This window comes from Acartia tonsa, chromosome 10 (assembly GCF_053477335.1).
Source record: "Acartia tonsa isolate MP-2025a chromosome 10, ASM5347733v1, whole genome shotgun sequence".
Classification (NCBI taxonomy): Eukaryota; Metazoa; Arthropoda; class Copepoda; order Calanoida; family Acartiidae; genus Acartia; species Acartia tonsa.
This window is the reverse complement of record NC_137269.1, coordinates 7,645,084-7,668,962: the sequence shown is the minus strand read 5'-3', so window position 1 is coordinate 7,668,962 and position 23,879 is coordinate 7,645,084. Positions and strand designations below refer to the sequence as shown.

At 35.0% G+C, this 23,879-nt stretch overlaps 1 protein-coding gene across 1 annotated transcript in view; it reads left to right on the top strand.

Moving 5' to 3' along the window:
* The window catches only part of Dyb (Dystrobrevin), a 51,450-nt gene that overhangs the window by 18,283 nt on the left and 9,288 nt on the right, over positions 1-23,879 (top strand). The window contains exons 17-24 of the mRNA XM_080173361.1: positions 167-259; positions 1,927-2,016; positions 5,009-5,365; positions 6,471-6,541; positions 18,726-18,848; positions 21,315-21,400; positions 21,980-22,597; positions 22,832-23,046. Of these exons, the coding sequence (XP_080029487.1) occupies positions 167-259; positions 1,927-2,016; positions 5,009-5,365; positions 6,471-6,541; positions 18,726-18,848; positions 21,315-21,400; positions 21,980-22,050 (891 nt within the window). The 3' untranslated portion in view covers positions 22,051-22,597; positions 22,832-23,046. The remainder of the gene's footprint in view (positions 1-166; positions 260-1,926; positions 2,017-5,008; positions 5,366-6,470; positions 6,542-18,725; positions 18,849-21,314; positions 21,401-21,979; positions 22,598-22,831; positions 23,047-23,879) is intronic.

Here is a 23,879-nt window from a genome sequence, read left to right as displayed (position 1 = left end):
AGCAAAGATTGATACCTAAGAGCAATGCATAGCGGGAATTTACAGTAAAAAAAAATATGAGAACTAGCTTAATGATTTATCGTGCATTGGATATGAGCAATGAGCATGTATTAGTACTTACCCAACCCAACTACAGTTAATGTACAATCTGTACTCATATTATTAGGATTCGCGACGGTTAGTGTATGAATTGGAGAAGAAAAATGCTGAAATAATGCGGGAAATTGCCAGACTGCGTCAGAACAGGGCTACTGTTCAGGTATTGTAATTCATTCATCATATCATCTTACAGCCAGGTCTAAGTACTGAATGAAATTGCCAGACTACAACAGAACAGAGAGGCCTCTAGGAGCACTTAAAGTAAGAGTAAGGAAAGTGGACCCTGCCTCCCATTTTCAATTTTAAAAAGGAAATTTTAAAGTAAAAATTTTTTTTTGTGTGGGTAAATTTTTTTCTAGGGGTGATTTCACTTTGGAGAGTAGAGGTTTCCTCCCTAGAAATAGTTGAAAACCTTCCCTGAAACTATAAGTAGCTTCAATATAAAGGAGACTCATATCAGTTCAGTAGTTAGCGAGATCCTTTGCTACAGACAAAAAAAGCTTACTACTTTTTATTATAGGAATACTGTATGTTTACATTTTTATGATGTCAATTTCTTTTTAAATGCTGACTCTTTGATTAGTAAGCAAGTTATAAATATCTCTCAACAATACGAAAGTTTAGTGGCGTAGCTGTTTATTATGATTGGATGATGTCTGTACGTCGTTTGTCTGTCCGAATAATAACTGGAGTTATAGATTAAGATTGACTATAATTGCCTTTTTTACTTGAACTGCATATACTGTCGCTTTAACTTGACCAAAAACTAAGTACCTTCCCCGATGTGTTAAAGTGGACTTAACTATTTTTGTTATATTTCTAAAAATATAATTAAATTTTCTCTCAGACAAGTTAAAAGGTGGCATAGAAAAAAAATATTTAATGTATCAGAACATGTTAAGATATATTCATAAGGCTCGGGTTTTTTTCTGTCAGCTCAGCCTAGAAATGTTTACTTTCTAGGCGGCTGCCACCTTCAGCTTATTTTAGCGGTCAAGGCGGTATTTTTGTCTATAGGCATTTTCTCTTTTATCTCATACGGACTCTTTGAGATGAAAACACTTATTTTAGGTTAGGTTAATTAACGGTTAATTAGAAGAACCCCGCAGGAATAGTACCACATGGAGATAGTTGCAGGGTTTCTCCCCCCCCCCCCTGCCCTCAGAAATGGGTTTTTGAAAGATGAATGCCGCGTTTTTTCAATTCGCGAAACTTAAACAGAGTATACAACTATTTATTTAATCATTTTAAAATTTTGAATTCTTAAGTTGTTTAGTAGTTTACTCTGTTGAAAACCTATCGTCTTCGTTCAATCAATCAATGCCTAAAAAATGTCGAAAAAACGCGGCTTTCATCTTTCAAAAACCCATCTCAGGTGCTAGAAAAATTCTTCAAACATTTAGGGTGGGAAGTGGTTTTCTTTGGTTTAAATCTTTTTTAGAAACGTGAATAACTTTGGTATTAGATAGAATTACAATACGCATTGTATGTATACCTAGGATATGGAGAAAGACCCAAGTGTAGCTACAGAACTGGTTCTACTCCTACAGAGAAATATCTATCTATCTATCTAATACCTAGGATATGGAGAAAGACCCAAGTGTAGCTACAGAACTGGTTCTACTCCTACAGAGAAATATCTATCTATCTATCTAATACCTAGGATATGGAGAAAGACCCAAGTGTAGCTACAGAACTGGTTCTACTCCTACAGAGAAATATCTATCTATCTATCTAATACCTAGGATATGGAGAAAGACCCAAGTGTAGCTACAGAACTGGTTCTACTCCGACAGAGAAATATCTATCTATCTATCTAATACCTAGGATATGGAGAAAGACCCAAGTGTAGCTACAGAACTGGTTCTACTCCGACAGAGAAGGTCGGAACTTGAGGGAAGGTTATCCGAATTGCAGGTCAGTAATCTAATTTTGAACTAGGTATTCTCGTTACAATTCACTTTATTAGAGAACATGAAAATCTGGTAAAAGATCCAAGTAATAATAAATTCATTACCATAACTTTACTGAATGAAAGCAATAGGTAAAGTGTCTTGTTCTTTTTATGAAAATACTTGATGTATTCTTTGCATCTTAGTACCAATATTTCAATTGCCAGCTTTTATGTTTCATTTTTTATATAGTTACAATACTAATTTTTTTTATTAGAGCTAGAGGCAAAATAGTTTTTCTTCCTTGCATTTGTTTGTATTCATTAATGATTGTTTTTCTGTTCTGTGTGTGTGTGTGTGTGTGCGTGTTCTGAAATTACTGTCTAATTATAATCTATAAAAACAAGGGGGGGGGGGGGTTAATGCAACCATCTTGTAATCAGTGAGCAAATGACACTCAGAATTCGAATTTTGATCTGGAATTTTGCATGAGTAATCCTTAGTAGGTCTAATTTCCCTAAATTGAACAAAAAGTTGGAAAAGTAACAGCTAACGGCTGGCGGCTCAGCAGTTTAGCCATTTTTAAAACTATTTTCAAGGGAAATCATCACGAAACCTATCTCCACACAATACTCTATGTTGCTCCAAAACGTTTTCAAACGGATCTAGCCGCTAGATGCTGGTACTAGAAATCTAAATATGTTTTTTTGTATCATTTCACTTGATTAAAAGCAAAAATATGTTTCAAAAAGTTGATTCCTACATAATTTATGGCAGATTTGCCCTACAAATAGCCAAAAAACGGCGAAACGGCTGAGCCGTTAGCCGTTACTTTTTCAACTTTTTGTTCGATTTAGGGAAAATAGACCTACCAAGGATTAATCATGCAAAATTTTAGATCGAAATTCGAATTGTAAGTGCCATTTGCTCACTGATTACGAGATGGTTGCTTTAAACCCCCCCCTAGATATACCACACTTTTCTGGGATCTTGCTGAGTCAAGTATCAACTGTTGGGAATATCAAAGGATGACTCCATGCAAAATTTGAGCCGGATCCGGCCAAAACCGGCCGTGAATTTTATGAAAAACCGGTTTTTTCCGGTTTTTAGGGGGTATCTGTAAATCGATTCAGCTGGAGCAAAACCGGTTAGAGGTACAAAAAATTTTACTTCACATGAAATTTAGCCAATGCAATTGCCTACAAAAATGTACTTCATCATCAACTTGATTGGACAACTCTTTCCCCTCCTAAATGTCCATTAAAACCTCGGAAACGGCAAAAATCGCCAAAAATCACGCCTTCGGCGGCAAATAACGGCTAAACGGTAAGCCGGAGGCGAATGAAACATAAATAAAGAAATGTCTGCCTCAAAAAGTTGTTCAACATCAAAGAGATGCTTGAAGTCTCTAAAATGACTCCTTCCCCTCCTTTAAGGGGAAAAACTGAAAAAACGTGATTTTCAAAAGTATGCCCACTTCGTGGGTGTGGGGGGCACTGAACCCGTCACCCCAGGGTCACCAAATATAAAGTTTAGGCGGCCCACAATGCTGAATTTTCACCAAGTGAAAGTCTTGTGTCATTATCTCTAATAAGAAAAAAGTTATTAATTAATTAAAATTTCAAATTGTGATTTTTTGATGGATTTCTTTGATGAAATGACAGGCCGGTCAATTTTTAGGCCATTTTTTGCGGTTTTTGGGCCGTCACGCCCAAACGGTTTGAGATAATCTCACGGGACCTTTTGCCCAACCTAAGTCTGGTTATTTGTAAGGTCTAAGAAAAAAAAAATCCCGGATTGGATGAAGCACGACGTCGCTGCGTGCCGTCAAAAATCGCTGGTCGGCTCATTTTGCCCCCTCAAACCCTCAGCTCGTGCCATTTTTCTGTGTAAAGATTATAATTATAATCTTTTGCATAAGTCTGTTTTTTTTCCCTAGACCTCACAAATAACCAGACTTAGGTTGGGCAAAAGGTCCCGTGAGATTATCTCAAACTGTTTGGGCGTGACGGCCCAAAAACCGCAAAAAATGGCCTAAAAATTGACCGGCCTGTCATTTCATCAAAGAAATCCATCAAAATATCACAATTTGAAATTTTAATTAATTAATAACTTTTTTCTTATTAGAGATAATGACACAAGACTTTCACTTGGTGAAAATTCAGCATTGTGGGCCGCCTAAACTTTATATTTGGTGACCCTGGGGTGACGGGTTCAGTGCCCCCCACACCCACGAAGTGGGCATACTTTTGAAAATCACGTTTTTTCAGTTTTTCCCCTTAAAGGAGGGGAAGGAGTCATTTTAGAGACTTCAAGCATCTCTTTGATGTTGAACAACTTTTTGAGGCAGACATTTCTTTATTTATGTTTCATTCGCCTCCGGCTTACCGTTTAGCCGTTATTTGCCGCCGAAGGCGTGATTTTTGGCGATTTTTGCCGTTTCCGAGGTTTTAATGGACATTTAGGAGGGGAAAGAGTTGTCCAATCAAGTTGACGATGAAGTACATTTTTGTAGGCAATTGCATTGGCTAAATTTCATGTGAAGTAAAATTTTTTGTACCTCTAACCGGTTTTGCTCCAGCTGAATCGATTTACAGATACCCCCTAAAAACCGGAAAAAACCGGTTTTTCATAAAATTCACGGCCGGTTTTGGCCGGATCCGGCTCAAATTTTGCATGGAGTCATCCTTTGATATTCCCAACAGTTGATACTTGACTCAGCAAGATCCCAGAAAAGTGTGGTATATCTACCCCCCCCCCCCTTTAATAAACAAAAAAACCTCCTCTCTATATTTGCCAGTTGTAGAAACGGCATTGTCTCTTTTTTTAGCCAATAGGATAACGTGGTTCAGTGTAATTTAAAATCTAAATGTCTGATCTTTCCTTGTCCTTTCCTAAATAGGACAATAGACTATCTCGGGCCTTCACTCATACAACACTCCCCCCCCCCTTCCCCCTCAAAATTGACTACTTTTGGTATCTTTTTTGTACAATCCATTATATTTTTCCTTGTTTAGGAGACACGCAAAGACTTGATGACAGAACTGGAAGAATTAATGAAGCTACTGCGAGTTCAGGGTGGCGGCAACCTACCCGCCGGCGGCATTCACCGATATCCAGGCGCTGAACCGCCTGGCCGGCCGCCAAACCGACCCGCCTCACGTGGACGCGACTATAGCGGCTCACGATTGACGGGAAATGGAGGTGGAATGCAGCAGGGGTATGATTACGGTGGCGGCGGGGCGTACAACGCTCCGCCTCCTCTAGTCAGGGGCGGGGGCGGGTTAGGTCCCCCCGGCAGGGTTATGGTCCCTGGCATGCCGGGGCCGGGAACTCAAGGGGGTAGCCAGCAACATCACAGACAAGAATTTAAGGTAAATGATTATATTTTTTAATTTTTCTTTTCAAAAAGTTCATATTAAAGTTGATTAAAATTTGTATTTTTGTCCTTAAAATCTATAAAGCAACTGTTCTGACCAGGGAAGCTTTGTATTATTCTTGTGCTAGGTTTTAGTAGTAAGCTTTTGTCTGTAGCGAGAGATCTCGCTAATCACTGAACCGATACGGTTTTTTCTTTTCTGTGAAGTTTCTTCAAGGTCCTTAGATAGCTTTAGTCGATTCTTTCTTTTGTTGTTGATAAGGTTTTAGGCTGTTTTATGCTAATCCGTATCTCTTCTAATATATAGCCCCCAGATGATAGGGGTGCAGCTGCTATCCTATTACATTTTATTGTCTCTAGCTTAAGATATCGATAACCACTGAACCACTTAGTTCTCCATTTCATGGAAGCTTCATTGATTGATTAGCCATAGTCTCTTAGGGTTTGGACCTAAGTAGTCATGGAGTAGGCTGAGACACTTTTTGTATAGCCACTAGGGCAATCAAGCTCCACGTTCAAGTACATTATGTCTTGACCCGCTATTTCATGAGAGCTACTCATTATTACCTCACCCTTGCCGAATATTGCAGGTGTCCCAAATTAAGTCACCGTAATGAATGACGCTCTCCGCAGAGGAGCTTGGGATAAGGGTAGTACTGATATTATGTACTTGACTATTGAGTATCCAAACTTACTCAATAATCCCCTTCTTACACAACCAGGGGAAGTTGCGTGAATGTATTCAACTGAGAAATTCAAGTTGCCACATGGAGACTAGAACTCGAACTCTTATCACCGTAACTCAGTGCGTTACCACTGAGCTACGAAGCTTCATAAAGGTCCCTGGGTGGTTTTAAGCAATTTAATTTTTATATCTAAGTTTGGTTTAAGGCTATTTTCCTACTTTCCTTACTCCTTACAGATATCCTAGATGCTAGGGGCGCAGCCGCTAGTTTATACATCCAAATACCAAGGTTTTTTGCCTGAAGCTTAAGATTTCAAAAACACTACTGAACCGATTAAGTGCTCCTTTTAATGGAAGCTTCACATTTATGACCCATAATGGTTTTAGGCTATTATATTTATATAAATTCTTGTAGGAGGAGATAATGCGAGGGAAATCATTCCAGGCGTGTCAGTTCAGTCAAGCAACCAAACATCAAAATGTTGGGTAAGTGCTTTATTAGTCCTTGCGCAGGGGTGTATATTAAGATATATAAGTTTTCCGGAATTTTAAAGTTAGGGGGAGATTTGAAATCTGCATCAAATTTTGAGGATTTTTTATAAAATTCGATTTTTCTATAATTCTTTATCTAAAAGCGGCAATGCAATTTAAGTTAATTAATTTTGGCATCTGTGATTGGTGGATTTAAAAAATCTGTGCTCTGATTGGATAAGGTACACCATTTAACCAATTAGAGCGCAGGTAGTTTAAAATCCACCTATCCTATTGGTCAAAATTAATTAACTTAATGCATTTCCGCTTTTAGATAAAGAATTATACAAAAAACGAATTTTACAAAAAAAAATCCTTAAAATTTGATGCAGATTTCAAATCTCCCCCTAACATTAAAATTCCGGAAAACTTATATATCTTAGTGTATATTCTGCACAATATTCGTTTTTTTCACCTGCAGCAAAATTCTTCACCCCTTCCCCCTCCCTAGTTTTTCCCCCACAAGTGAAAAAATGTTTTCAGTACCTACTCTTTAATATTTATTCATTTTAAACCTCTCCCACATATTTTTCTATTTTTTTTCTCCCCCCTTAAGCAGGGTATCCCATGCAGAATATATACCCCTGTCCGTGTGGCACATAGTGCTGCTATGTCAGGCGCAACACATCATCAAAAGTCAGATCCTACAGTCAAAGGTAGTACAATCATTAGAGTTAAACACTAGAGGAAGAAAGGGTTAAATAACTGAATCTCCCTATCGAAACCACCTTGTTCAACCTTTCTATTGGGTCATTGGAAAACAACCAATGGTGTCGCTTATATTAACACAGTCAAGTAGCAGAAAATAATTTAAAAGCAGACGAAAGGGGTCTTTGAAAAAGGAAGGGAGGTAGTTGTCTGTATATACATCTATACTATAGATCTGTTGTGCAGCCATAAAATGCATTAATTAACCAGTTGTTATTTTGTACCATTAAAAACAAATGTATGTAATAAAAACGGTCAATAGTTATAAAAAAAGAAAAAAACCTCTAAACCTTTCCTTTAGTAAGTTATATAAAAGTCATTTAAAAGAAATTCTTATACTAAACTTTAGATAATCTACACAATAGGTGAATTTGTCATTTTTAGTAACGAAGCTACTCTTTATTTCGAAATGTCCGTCCGTCTGTTAGAGACAAAGTGGGGATAATGTGATTTTCTCGGCTCCTATTAAAGATAGACAGCTGAAATTCCTATGACATATGTGCATCTAATCTATACATTGTTTTGTCCATCTGTTTGTTAATTTGGGTGCTAGATCGATTCCAAGCTTTATTGGTTTTCGTAATTTTAAAAGGTTTAGTGATTTATTCCATTTATGTCTTTTTCACATACTCAAAAGATTATTTTTTCCCCAGTTGTCGTATCAATAAATTTTTAGCTTCGCTACTTATGGATGTTGTCGTCCTTGTTTTCTGCTCTAGAATTTAAAGAACAGCTTTATTAACCAATTATTTTTTTGCCCTGGATTTTTAGGCTTGTTTTTATAGTTATCAGACTAATTCTTTTTGTAAACTCTCACGATTGGATCTACCTGTAAAACTTTGAAAATTGAATTTTGGGACCTCTAGGGGCTAGTGGGGCAAAAGACCCCCCCAAACACTAAAAAAGCCGCTAATCATCATCATCATCATTGCCTTTTAGTTCTCGGCAGAACGTAGGCCATGCACAATGGTTCTCCAATCTTCCTTTGTTTCGGCACGTTTTGAGGCATTGCTGAAAGATGGAATTTCCTTAGCTTTCAGCTTATGGTAATATGTAACAGTAACACAATAAAATAGTATGAAATTAAGTTGTTTTGCAGACTTGATTAAAACCACCAAAAACAATATGTCATTAATTATAGATCATTAGTTCAAAAGACAGTCATATACACAATTTTTATTAGAAATCAAAATAGAAATCCTTATATATCTCACAAGTCCTGGGAAGGTTTGTAACTATTTTGAGGATGGTACCTCATCCCTCCCAAGGGAATTGCAAAAAAACATAACTAACCCCACCTAGCGGACGAGATTTTTTTGGTAAACAGCGGTTCTTAATGTAAAAAAAATACATTCCGCTAAATGCCTCTATGGGCGTATTCGTTAGTTTTTAATTATGTAGATAGAAGATACTATTACCCCTTTTTAATATTTACTAGCTATGTAACAGGAACATATTTAAAGGCGAAGCTTTTCTATAATTAGGGTCGGTCCGTCCGTCCGAGATAGATAGCTTTTATTCGTTAATTTAGGCATGTTAGAATTGTCCTATCGATTTCAAACTTTGCATGATGATTCCTGTAGTAGTTAAGTACGATTTAGAAAGCGTAGCAACTCTATAATCATTACCAGAATGTCCGTACGTCCATTTTAAACATGTTGATTTTTCTACTTTTTTAACAACAAATTTTTATGTGATCTAATTATCCGTTTGATCTGATTTTTGGTATATAGATTCCTGGGACAACAAAGAACAATATTATAAGCGAAGCAACTCTATAATCAAGTCCTAAAATGTAAGTATGTCCATAAACATTATCCTGTATCAAACAGTTTTTCAATAAATTTACTTACAATTTTGCGTCGACTATTATACTTTTATATTCTGATAATTCAGTTCAGACACTATACAAGTGTTAATGTCCATTTGTACTACCGTTTCAGTGCTTCGCTTTTATGGATGTTGTCATCCTTGTTTGTGTTTTTTCCTCAAAATTTGAACTTTAACCTCTGCTATTCGAAAATTATGCTTAAAATACTCTATTCTCTTTTTATAACTTGTTCTGTAAAATATCCCCAACTTAAATTTATATGTACATTATCAAACAACTTAGAGACAACCAACCATTGAATAATTGCTGGAGTTTTAAAAACTGTCAACTTTATTGTGGTTTTATAATTACTAGCGGCTACGCCCCTAGAGTCCTCTAGGGACGCGTAAAATTGTTTCTTTTCAATCTATTTTAAATTCAGCTAATTACCAAAAATATTTTTCCGCCGATAGATGGTGTTAGTCATGTTTTTAGCTAATTGCAAAAAATGCCCGCAGGTCGGCGTTTTTTTATTTTTGTCGATTTCTCTGGGGAGGGTGGTGGTACTCTCCCCAAAAATAGTTATTAACCTTCCCGGGGCCTATGAGAAGCTACCCTGTTTATGGAGAACCGGATCTATTCAGCAGTTAACGAGATCCTTCGTTACATACAAACAAACAAACAAACAGACAGACAGACAGACAGACATCGTTCCATTTGTATTATTGATTGTGTAGAGATAATTTCTAAGTGCAGGAATGTCCTTTTCAAAATATAAGACGCACATTCTAATTGCAGATGTTACTGCAAATATAAAAGAAGGTTCACTGGGCTTTTGTGAGCAAAGCTGCTCTACAATGCATTGTCTTAGTAATGTTCGCAATATCTTCTTCGGGTTAATTTGTCGGGTAAACTAGTTTATGGATGTAACTAAATTGAAGTAGAAAGGAAGTTGGTTGAAATATGATTTACATATAATTGTTTGTCAGAATTTTGGTCCTTTAAATTAGTGTAGTAGATTACCATATACCCTGAAACCATACCCAGACTTTTCATAAAAACAAAATAGTCTTAGACTATCCCCCTGGATATATAAGATCACTGTGAAGAAGGACCATATAGATTTTTAAAAGCTTAATCCTTATACTAAAGTAACAGGATGTTTGTCTGTGTGTCTGTACCGAAGGATCTCGCTAACCGCTGAATCAATCAGGTTCTTCTTAACAGGGTATATTCTCATAGGTCCCGCGAAGGTTTTTAACTATTTAAGGGGAGGGTACCACCACCCTCCAAAGAGAAATCACAAAAAATCGAAATTTTTTACGTTTCTTGATTTTAGAAAGAGAGTTCAACGCAAACATAAACGTCAAACGCAACATAGACATATCTTAAATATAAAAAAAACATTTAAAGTTCCACTGGAGGCCTCTAATATTATTTAATATATAAGCATAAAGCTTCATATCTTTATATTTTTAGGCATTTGTTAGTTACTGTTGCATTGATTTTATCATCCTTGTTAAATGTTGATTTATTTTCATTTAATTGGCACTATTAATCCAAACTATTTTAGAACATAACTGCTTCGTACTTAACTAGCGTCTTCGCCCCTAGCCTCTAGGGGCTTTGCCCCAAGAGGTTTCAGCAAACCAATTTTTCATATTTTAGATTAAGAAAAAATTTTGAAAAAAATTTGGGGGGGGGGGGAGGTAGTCGACACCACTATTTTAATTTTATTTTTAAAAAGAAATTTTTTTTAGGGGGGGGGTGTTGGGGGTGTTCCACACCCCAAGAAAATAGTTATAAACCTTCCCGGGACCTATGAGAAGCTACCCTGTAAAGGAGAACCCGATCGGTTCAGCAGTTAGCGAGATCCTTCGCTACAAACAAACAGACAGACAGACAGAGATCCTTCGCTACAAACAAACAGACAGACAGACAGACAGACAAACAGACAGACACCGTTCTACTTTGTATTATAGATAGTAGCGTGGCCACTCTATAGCCACAATCATCAGTGCGTCGGTACTTACCTTCGTATTACTAGCGGCTGCAACCCTAGCTTATAGGGGCTCTGTATTTGAAGGGGAAGCAATGTAAAGAAAAATTATATAGCTTAAAATCAACTCAAAACTTAAATCTGAATAATGAAATAGCCTAAAACAATCCAAGGACCTATCATAAGTTCCCGAAAAGTGAAAACTAAATCGGTAGGTATTGAAATCTTATGCTTCAGACAAAAAACCTTACTACTTCTTATAATAGGATGAACTTGCTGTTTCATGCACTCGTAGTACTCTGGCGAATAAAATCACAAACCTAAGGTCAACAAAATATTACGAAAAATAAGATTTTAGGCTTGAATAATTGAAGTTACTTTCTTTTCTAATATTGGTATCTTGTTTTGGCTTCCCTAATTATGGGCACAATGTCCTTGTTCTCAGTAGTAAGTAAAGTCAGGGATATTTAGTATATTAGTCCCCAAAGTTTTATAATAACCATTTCTTATTCGTTGGCTTAACAGCTTTGGGGACTTTTATTGAATTTTAATTGGTTAGTTCATCAAGTTGAGTGTCCAAATTATTCAACCACTTATTGTAATCCACAGAAGGGGTAATTTTGTGTGTAATCATTAGGTATGTAGATAAATTTATCGACCATTATCTTATCCCTTTTGGTCCTTGAAGTTAAGTAACTTAATTCCAAAAATAATATCTTTAATTTTTTCAAAATTTTCTTCATTGTTCTTGATTTTCTTTGTTGTTTAATTATAGGAAAAGATGTTATGGATTAATGAACAAATGTTTCAATCTTCTCTCTAACTCTGCTTGTCCACTTAATGTCCCTTGTTTTTAAGGGGACTATCCACAAACAAGAGCAAGTGATTCTAAGCACCTTCCAGCAGTGCATCTAAATGTTTTTTGTGTGAATATACTAGAGGTTATGTTTAATATTGTTATATCGATTTAAAAATTTTAGTTTCACCATGGTTTCATATAAATAAACTTTGAAATATTAGACATTTTGTGACTAAATATCATCAAATGTTTTGTTGAGTTAAAACTACTATGGCACAAAAGTAAACTTTTTTTGATGAAAACTGTTAATTTAGAAAAAAGGGATTGTAACAGTTTTATTAGTGTACTTTCATAATTTATTGCATTTGATTATGTTTTGGCATATTATTTTTTTTGAACTTTTGAACTCAACAAAAATTTGATGATATTTTGTGAACAAATGCTTAACATGTCAAAGTTTTGTTTGTAGGAAACCATGATGAAACTAAATTTTTTTAGTCGATATAACGATATTAAACATAACCCTAGTATATTCACAAAAAAAAACATTTAGAATCACTGCTGAAAGGTGCTTAGAATCACTTGCTCTTGTTCGTGGATAGTCCCCATTAGAAGCATAATGATATAATATGAGATATTCAATGAATTGAGTGATTTGTTACAGAAAGGGAGGGGACAATGGGCTGTTTGTTACGCTGGTCCCCAAAGTTTTGTGCTAAAGTTTTCTTATTCGCTAGCTCACAACTTTGGGGACCTTTGTTTCATTAATTTGAGTGTCGAAACGTTTCAACCACTAATTTTAATCTACAGAAGGAGTAATTTTGTGCTTTATTATTTAGGATGTATACCAATTTATCGGCCATTGTCTTATCCCTTTAGATCCCTGGATTTGTTAAGATTTGTTTATTTTCTCTAGAATATTGGAACAAGGTTGTTATTGCTGCGCTTCTTATGGATTTAATTGTCTTTGTTAATATAAAAAATAATAATATTTAATTTGTACTGCTTTTGTAAGCTATCATTTCTAAATATAAATTTAGCAAGAACAAATAAGCCCTACAATAGCGTAACAACAATAAATGAAACAATTATGACAACATCCATTAAAGCGAAGCTCTGATCGGTATGACAAACGAGCATTAAAACTTTTAGTGTCAGAACTGAATAATACTTACATTTTTAGGATTTGATTATAGAGATGTTTCGCTTATAATATTGTACCTTATTGTAATAGGAATAAGTACTCCAAAAATCAAATCAATCGGATGATTAAAAATCAATATGTTTAAAATGGACGTATGGACATTCTAGTAACGATTATAGAGTTGCTAGGCTTTTTAAATCCTACTTAACTACTACAGGAATCAACATGCAAAGTTTAAAATACTCAGGACAATTCGAAAATGCCTAAATTAACGAAAAAAGCTATCCGTTACGGAAGAACGGACTTACGGACGGACCGACTCTAATTTTAGAAAAGCTTCGCTTTTAAGAATTAATCGCAATAGTAAGATAAATTGATGTTTATTATGATTTGAGATAACACAAGGACGATTCAATACAAAAATGTTAGTTTCAGTGAAACTAAATTTTCCAGGGATCTAAAGGGATAGGCCGATAAATTTATGTACATCCCCCATGATTACACACATAAGGGGGGGGGGGGGAAGTTTGTACAGTTATAGGAAATGAAATTCAGTACCAAATTTTGCCCTGGCCGTTTGGGCTCGTTTTTATAGTTATCAACCTAATTCTTTTTGTAAGCGCTCTTATATGATTGGATCTACCTGTAAAACTTTAAAAATTGAAATTTGGGACTTTCCCTTAAAGGGGCTAGTGGAGCAAAAGACCCCCAAACACTAAAATTTTAAGTTCTGAGTCTATTTTCTGAGATATTGAGACGATTTTTTTAATGAAAACACTTTTTAACAAAACCGAACTAAGTAGCTACTACAAATTTCATTTTGGGACTTTCCTTCTAGGGGCTAGTGGAGCAAAAGGCCCCCAAACACTAAAATTTTAAGTTCTGAGCCTATTTTCAGAGATATTGAGATGATTTTTTTTATGAAAATTTTTTTACAAAACCGAACTAAGTAGCCATTACAAATTTCATTTTGGGACTTTCCCTTAAAGAAGCTAGTGGAGCAAAAGATCCCCAAACACTAAAATTTTAAGTTCTGAGTCTATTTTCAGAGATATTGTGACGATTTTTTTATTGAAAACATTTTTAACAAAACCGAACTAAGTAGCCATTACAAATTTCATTTTAGGACTTTCCTTCTATGGGCTAGTGGAGCAAAAGGCCCCAAAACACTAAAATTTTAAGTTCTGAGCCTATTTTCAGAGATATTGAGATGATTTTTTTTATGAAAATTTTTTTACAAAACCGAACTAAGTAGCCATTACAAATTTCATTTTGGGACTTTCCCTTAAAGAAGCTAGTGGAGCAAAAGATCCCCAAACACTAAAATTTTAAGTTCTGAGCCTACTTTCAGAGATATTGAGATGATTTTTTTAATGAAAACATTTTTAACAAAACCGAACTAAGTAGCCAATACAAATTTCATTTTGGGTACAAAATTGAAAAAAATTGAAAAATATTTCGAAGAGGATAACGCCCGATTTTTTTAATAAAAATTTTTTTTAACAAAACCGAACTAAGTAGCCATTACAAATTTCATTTTGGGACTTTCCTTCTAGGGAATAGTGGAGCAAAAGACCCCAAAACACTAAAATTTTAAGTTCTGAGCCTACTTTCAGAGATATTGAGATGATTTTTTTAATGAAAACATTTTTAACAAAACCGAACTAAGTAGCCAATACAAATTTCATTTTGGAACTTTCCTTCCAGGGGCTAGTGGAGCAAAAGACCCCCAAACACTAAAATTTTATCTTCTGATTATTTATTTCAGTTATTTGAAAAAAAATTTCATTAAAAAAATCAGCCAAAATATCTTTAAAAATAAGCTCAGAACTTAAAATTCTAGTGTTTGGGGGTCTTTTGCTCCACTAGTCCCTAGAAGGAAAGTCCCAAAATGAAATTTGGTTTTGTTAAAAATATTTTCATTAAAAAAAATCATCTCAATATCTCTAAAAATAGGCTCAGAACTTAAAATTTTATTGTTTGGGGGTCTTTTGCTCCACTAGCCCCTAGAAGGAAAGTCCCAAAATGAAATTTGTAGTGGCTACTTAGTTTGGATTTGTTAAAAATATTTTCATTAACAAAATCGTCTCAATATCTCTAAAAATAGGCTAAGAACTTAAAATTTCAGTGTTTGGGGGCCTTTAGCTCCACTATTCCCTAGAAGGAAAGTCCCAAAATAAAATCTGTAATGGTTCCTTAATTCGGTTTTGTTAAAATGTTTTCCTTAAAAAAATCATCTCATATCTCAAAAAATAGGCTCAGAACTTAAAATTTTAGTGTTTGGGCGGTCTTTTGCTTAACTATCCCCTAGAAGGAAAGACCCAAAATGAAATTTGTATTGGCTACTTAGTTCGGTTTTGTTAAAAAGTGTTTTCATTAAAAAAATCGTCTCAATATCTCTGAAAATAGGCTCAGAATTTAAAATTTTAGTGTTTGGGGGTCTTTTGCTCCACTAGACCCTTTAAGGGAAAGTCCCAAAATGAAATTTGTAATGGCTACTTAGTTCGGTTTCGTGAAAAAAGTTTTCATAAAAAAAATCATCTCAATATCTCTGAAAATAGGCTCAGAACTTAAAATTTTAGTGTTTGGGGGGTCTTTTGCTCCACTAGCCCCTAGAAGGAAAGTCCCAAAATGAAATTTGTATTGGCTACTTAGTTCGGTTTTGTTAAAAAGTGTTTTCATTAAAAAAATCGTCTCAATATCTCTGAAAATAGGCTCAGAACTTAAAATTTTAGTGTTTGGGGGTCTTTTGCTCCACTAGCCCCTTTAAGGGAAAGTCCCAAATTTCAATTTTTAAAGTTTTACAGGTAGATCCAATCATATAAGAGCGCTTACAAAAAGAATTAGGTTGATAACTATAAAAACAAGCCCAAACGGCCAGGGCAAAATTTGGTACTGAATTTCATTTCCTATAACTGTACAAACTTCCCCCCCCCTTATCCCATCTGTAGATTACAATTAGTTGTTGAAACGTTTGGACATTCAACTTATTAGGTTTTCTATTTTAGGTCGGCTTCTCATAGGACCTATGATGGTTTTAGGCTATTTTATTTCCAGATTTTATTCTTAGGATGGTTTTAAGCTAATTTACTAGCCCTTCTCTGTCCCTTTGTGTACAGAGCCCCTAAATGCTACTAGGGGTATACCTATGCTAGTAATATTTGATAAACAATCAGTCTCGAAGTTAAGAAGCAGCTTTGCTGTTGTATTTTTATGATTATCAAGATTGAATGTTTTCTTAATTGTCCTGTAATGGCCATATTTATCATAAAAACAAGGATGACAACATCCATAAAAGCGAATCACTGAAACGGTAGGACAACACTTATATAGTGTCAGAACTGAATAATCAGAATATAAATGTATAAGAGTCAAAGCAAAACTGTGCGTAAATTTGTTGAAAAACTGCTTTAGACAGGATAATGTTTATGGACATACTTACATTTTTAGGACTTGATAATAGAGTTGCTTCGCTTATAACAATATACATTGTTGTCCAAGGAATCAACATATCAAAAATCAGATTAATATGATGATTAGATCACATAAAAATTTGTTGTTAAAAAAGTAAAAAAAATCAACATTTAGAATGGACGTACGGACATTCTTGTAATGATTATAGAGTTGCTACGCTTTCTAAATTGTACCTAATTACTAAAGGAATCACCATGCAAAGTTTGAAATCGATAGGACAATTCTAACTTTCCTAAATTAACGAAAAAAGCCATCCGTGTTGGACGGGTCATGACGTACGGACCGACCCTAATTATAGAAAAGCTTCGCTTTTAAAAATATTCTATACATTGCATGTCAGCTAAAGAACAATAGAAAATTAAGCCAAAGGAAATGAAGGACATTTTGCTGTAGTTTCAGGTTCTTGTGGCTTTTAGATTTTGTCAAGTGATATATTTTTTCAATGTAGCTCATAGAATAATCGGGTATGGTCCCCTTTGTGGCAACCTCTCTTAAGGGGCGTTTCGTCGTATTTTCACAGTAGCTTTTGATAGGTTATTTTAGGTTAGGTGATTACCCCGCAGGGTTATGCCACTTCACAGAATTATCTCTTTTTAGCGACGGAGACATGAAAAATTATTTGATTACCCTTTTAATTCTTGATACAGCTAAAAATATCACAGAAAACATACAGTCATTAATCATGTAATGGTTCATTAATTGCAGCGAAGCTATTCTATAATGATGACTTGTCAGTACGTCCACTATAATCAACATATAGAATAGTATCTTGTTAAGAAAGCGTGAATTAAAAAACTTATTAATATTTTTTGCCTTAATCATAAATACTTAACAATTATTGGGTATAGTCCCTTTCGTGGCAACGCACCTTAAGGCGCGATTCTTTGTATTTTTCACAGTAGGTTTTCTCCTATTTCTAGCCCCTGCGGGGCCAATTGCCTAACCCTGTGGGGTAATCACCTAACCCAATATAACCTAACCTAACCTAACATAAATAACCTATAAAAAGCTATTTTAAAAATAAAACGAATCGCCCCTTAAGGTGCGTTGCCACGAAAGGGACTATTCCCCAATTATTTTATATAAATTAACAAATATTAATCATTAATTCCTGTGATACTTATAGTTATTGTTTAATTAAAAGTACAACAACTTGGTTTGAAGGCGCGGCTGAAGAGTAAAGCTTCTCAATAATGATTTATAAAATGCTTGAATGTGAGAATTATAATAATCATTTGCTATATTTCTTATAAAGATAGTTATATCTGACTATAAAAAGCTTTTCTGAAAATCTAGTAACGAAGGTTACATTTATTGGGTACATTTTTTATGGACATGGTTTAAGCTTCATATTGATATTTTTCAAGGAAGCTTGTTGTTTTTTTAGAAATTTTTCTAGAAATCAAAAACTTTGATGTATTTTAATCATAGTTGGAATTCTGAGCATTTTTTTCGGATGAGTTTTTTTGTGCTAGTTTTAAAAAATGGCACATCCGGGTATTATCCTCTTAGAAGTGTTTTTTTCAATTTTGAAAATTTGAGTACCACCCCCCCCCCCCCTCCCTAGTCTCCCTAGTCTAAAACCTAACCTAAAATAGTTGTTCGTTTCTGTCGGGGGGCTGGGGGGGGGGGGGGGGGCGGGGGTGTGTGGTACTCAAATTTTCAAAATTGAAAAAAAAATTCTAAGAGGATAACGCCCACATCCGTCTCCTACCTTTTTAATTGAATTCAAATATTAGCCCCCCCCCCCAAAAAAAAAAAAATGATAATTGATTGTTCTGATTCTGATTGTCATTCCTAGTGTGCATTTATTTCCTCGTATCATCACATCTGCATATTGTTTCTGATTGCTGATGAGCGCAGATGTATACACACCGTTTAAACTACAATAATTGGTTTTAAAATATTTAGCTCTCATCGCCTTATTATTTTGAAATGAATTGAACATAAGTTGAGGTAGGTTGTAGTTTTTAGGCCAGGTTAGGTTACATTCCGCGTTGGTTACGTTAGCCCTGCAGGTATAGTCTCCGCAGGTATAGGCTCTGCAGGGGCTTTACATAGAAAATAAGATATATTTTCAAGGGAGGGAGGGAGGGGGGGGGGGGGTGCTCAATCGGCACAATGTTTCAAAGCACCAAATATTTTATGTGTAAGTTTAAATAATATTTGTACAATATTTATAATATGTGTCTGTTTTTTTTTCAGGCCCAGCTTTACGCGGCCAATACCTGGCCTGGACGCAGTTGCCCGCTTCCAGCGGGTCCACAGCGGGGATGGAGGGGTGAATGGTGATGGCCCACCCGATATTACTCGCAATGGTAGCTCAGGAACGTTTATTTGTTTTGTTCAAGAAGAAATTCAAAAAAAAAGATACCAAAATCATCTATAATACAAAGTATCTTGATATCTGTCCGTCCGTCTGTCTGCCTGTCACATAAGATCTCGTTAACCACTGATCCGATTGGATTCTACTCTTCAGGGAATATAACTACTGGTCCTGTGGTGGTTTTAGGCTATTTTCTTGGGGGGTGGGACACCCACACGGCCCCCCCTTTTTTTAGGCAGTTAATTTAAAATGTAGTGGTTGCAGCATCAGAGGTACTTTTTTTTAAAAATTACTTCTAGAGGCAAGGGGCGAATCCGCTAGTATGTTTTAAAGTAATAAGTTATGTGCGTATTAAAGATTTTTGACAGTCAAGATATTGTTAACCACTGAATCGATCTTATTTACCACTTTAGAGGATCTTAGTTTAAATTTTCAACGAATATCTTTTAAATCTTAGGTAATTTTGTATAGGACTGAATTTACCCTCTAGTGATGATTTTGGGGGAAATCTAGTTTTGTAATAATGAAAGCCATAAAAGATTATTATAGAGAAATTTATATATTTTTTCTGTGCAATTTCTATTTTAAGTGAACAAAAGAAAAATAAGGAAATGCAGGTCTAACCATACTTATAATAAGATTAATATTAACATTAAAGAAAACTAAGTAGCGGCTTGCTTCAGATTTTCACAATAGCTTTCCTCCTATTTCTATGCCCTGCGGGGGGCTCTAACTTTGCGGCGCGTAACAATCATTACATTTGCCTAAAATAACCTATCAAAAGCTACTGTGAAAATACGAAGTAAATATCGTGTTTGGGTTGTGTAAGCTACAAAGCGGATGTACTGATACACCTTATTTATTAAAAAGATGCGATTCAAAAAAACAATGATAACACAGCTTCTAGTAATAAGATTAATATTTCTTTTGTGACAGCTAGCTTTAGAAAAAAAAGGCTAATTAGGTTTTGAAATAGCGAGATTTTTAATATTTATTTAAGGTAAGTCTGTACGGCATCTCTTCAATATTAAATACCTTTTGTTTTATACGTTTGCTTTATCAATTCAATAGCGACTACTCCCTCGCCTCCTGAAAAAGGGGTGGGGGATTCCTGGTTATAAACCCCCACTTTCAATTTAATTTAAGTTGAAAAGAAAAAGTAAAAAAAAGTTGTGGGGACAATATCTTTTTTTTTTCGGGGGGGGGGGGGGGATGTTACCCTCCTCTAAAATCGTTCTAAACCTTCCCAGGACCTATGATAAGCTTCACTGTAATAGAGAACCATATCGGTTCAGCGATTAGCGAGATACAGACAGACACAGATCCTGTTACTTTAAAATTAGGATTAAGCTTTGCTCTGTGAATGTATATATTCTCCAGAGAGAAAGGAGATAATTTATTACATTAGTCCCTAAAGTTCCATATTAACGTTTTCTTATTTGTTGGCTTAATAACTTTGGGGACTTTAAAGGGGGGGGGGGGGCGAAAGTGACAATTTTTGAAACCAAAACTAAAAGTCAACAAAGGAACTCAACTAAAAAAAGAGTTACAGGTCTGAGATTTTGCATGGCAGTTGCTTTATAGGGGTACAATATGGAACTGTGAAGAAACGGCGGCGCAACCGCCGAAAACCGCCGTTTCCCGCCGAATTTTTTTTGCCTTTTCTGGGCGGTTTTCGGCGGTTGCGCCGCCGTTTCTTCACAGTTTCTTCACTATAAAGCAACTGCCATGCAAAATCTCAGACATGTAACTCTTTTTTTAGTTGAGTTCCTTTGACTTTTAGTATTGGTTTCAAAAAGTGTCACTTTCGCCCCCCCCCCCCCCTTTTAATTGGTTGGTTAATTAAGTTAAGTGTTCAAACGTTTCAACCACTAATTTTAATCTACAGAAGGGGTAATTTTGTGCATCCTCATTGGGGACGTACATCAATTTAACAGCCATTGTCTTATCCCTTTAGATTCCTGCCATGCTTATAAACAGTGCGTCAAAAGCGTAAATCTTTCATTTCATAAATAATAAATCTACGTCATTTTTTTTTAATTTGATAAGTCTTTTTTACAAGTTTCAATACTCTACACTACAGTCTTCTCGCAGTCTACTTAAATGCGAAAAATTTACCTACTTTGCTAGTATTCTCTCTAGCAACATAAACAACCGTTCTGTTTGGACGCTAGAAGCCTATCCTATTATTTAAGTAGTAAGGTTTTTTTGTCTAAAGCATGGGACCTTCATATATAGCGAATAAGTCGAGTTTTCCTTTTAAAGGAAGCTTCACATAGGTCCTCGGATGGTTTTAGGCTAATTTGATTTTTTATTTAGAACTCGAGATGGTTCTAGTCTATATTTACCTTGTTTCTTATCCATTTTTTATACAGAGTCTCCAGATGCTAGGAGCGTAGCCACTGTAAAGTTCTTAAATTATCATGAAATGTTGGATTTAAAAAACTAAACGTGCCGGCTGATCCAGGTATGATGATGATGCGCGGTAATCCTGGAGGTCTTGGAGGCACCAGCGGTCAGGATCAAAACAATGGCCGGGAGGCTGATCAGGAAAGAATAATTGAAAATAATTTTTTTGTCCTAGCCTATATAGCGTTGGCAAATGGCGTGCACAAGCTTTTGCAAGGGAGTGTGCGAAAAGCACCCAGTAATTTTGACTTTTCAACCAAATTAAAGCCGGGGAGGAGGGAACGGGAGTTTATACTGTCAACTAGAGAGTTGTTATTTTATCGCCAGGCAGGTGCAAGGGGTTGTGAGCCTTAATGTGTAATACAAAATTATAATACATTCAGTGTGGTGTAAAACAAATGGTCAATTTGCGACCATAATAAAAATCTCTTTTTTGGGGGATGGTTGGAGGGGGGGGGGGGGGGGTTAGTTTAGTAAAGCTATTTATTTAGACGGACTTACAGAACTGTAAAATTATCAAGATGAAAGTACCTAAAAGATTTTTAAAAATATATTTGATGGGTTGGCGCGTAAATTTTTTCAACTTATAGAACCCTCTCAACCCCCTTCCCCTACGCCTTCCACTGAAATAATTTTAATCTTGACTTAGCTGTTTTAATAGTTGTAACAAGGAGCGTAGATCCCTTTGTATCAAATTATTTTCAAGTATTAATTTCACAGGAAACTACGACTACAGTTTCGTCACCCGAGGACACAAGTTCAGTCCCTGCATCTGCCAACTCCTTGTCAGAGTAAAGTATACATTATCAGCTGCGGTTATTTTATAGATATCTTCCCCATATATACACATTACTTCAGTGTTATCAACCTTACCTACACAGAGTTTCTTTCAAGAATCTATGTTATGAAACATATACATATTATTAAACTAGAGCGAGACCAAATCACAAGAAAATAAAACACATAAACACTCAGTATTTAGTATATTATACGTAAAAGTATGATAACATCCTCAAAAGGAATAAAAAATCTACCAAAATTAAATGTCAAGTTCTTGATAGCACAAATGAAACTGGTTGGCTCTTGGATATTTAGGGCTTTTATCAGGGAGGTCAGGGAGGTGGCAATGGACTGTAAATTACACTGGTACCCAAAATTTTGAAACCACCCTATCGTAATTATTGTCCATTGTCTCAGCCCTTTAGATCCCTGGAATTTAGAAGTTTTATGATTATAAAAGATACCTATCATAAGATGATGATAATGATTGCCTAAAAAATCAATGATCTATTTGAATCAGGCTTCATATTTGCGCAGATAACTCAAATATGTTAAATGTGAGGTGGATTCTTTAAAAAAAAATAGGGTCGCTGCTCGCTGGCGAGGAAAAATTATTTTTTTTAAATATTCCAAAATCACATAAAATCTTATGTTGATAACACTTTTATGATTTCATTTAATTTTTGTAGATTTTTATGCGATTTTGGAGGATTTTTCACAAAAATAATTATGCCTTACCAGCGAGCAGCGACCCTATTTTTTTTTTTAAGAATCCACCTCTATTTTTTTTTTACAGTAACCAGTTATTTTAAAATTGTATTAGATCTTCGAAACTTAATTTTTTACACCTAATAAAGTACGTATGGATGTAAGAATGCCTTATAAAAGATCTAGTCTCTATTTATAACTCTTATAAATACTTAAAGATGCCATTAATTTAAATGCTGTTAAAACTGTTCAATATAATATAAAATTTTGTTTTAGTTTAGAATATAAAAAAGCGTACATTTTGTATAGTTATAAAAAAATTTAAGTTAAAGTGATTATGAATTTTATTTTCAAAATTGGATTAGCTTGTTAAATACTGCACTATGGAGATAATAGTTATTTCTCGCATCTTATTATAAACAGCTTTATGCAGATATGAAATGTACAAGATTAAAACCAGTTTTTTTTAGTCCCGAGAAACCGAATTCATGGGCTAAAAACATGTTTTTATCTGAATTATCAGAATATAAATGTACAAAATTAGAAACAAAATTTAGACAAATTTGTTGAAAAACTGCGCTAATACTGGATAAGAGATGCTTTGCTTATAACATTGTTCTTTGTTTTTCTAGGAATCAGTATTCCAAAAATCAGATCAATCGAATGATTCTATCATATAAAAATTTGTTGTTAAAAAAGTTAAAAATCAACATGATTAAAATGGACGTACGGACATTCTGGTAACGATTATAGAGTTGCTACGCTTTCTAAATTGTACCTAACTACTACAGGAATCACCATGCAAAGTTTGAGATCGATAGGACAACTCTAAAAGGCCTAAATTAACTTAAAGAGCTAACCGTTACGGATTGACGGACTTACCTACCCTAATTATAGAAAAGCTTCGCTTTTAAAATTCACAAGAATAAAACACGAAATCACCATGCTCAAATATTATAATTTGCTTAAATATTTACTGAAACATCTTTACATTTATCTTGGTAAATTTTACTGAAACATCTATACCTACCTATATTTTGAAATTTTTATAAGAATTTTTGTTAAATAAGAACTTCCTAGAACAAATTTCAGACATTTTTAACATTCTCGTCTCATGTAACAAATCGTCCAAAAAA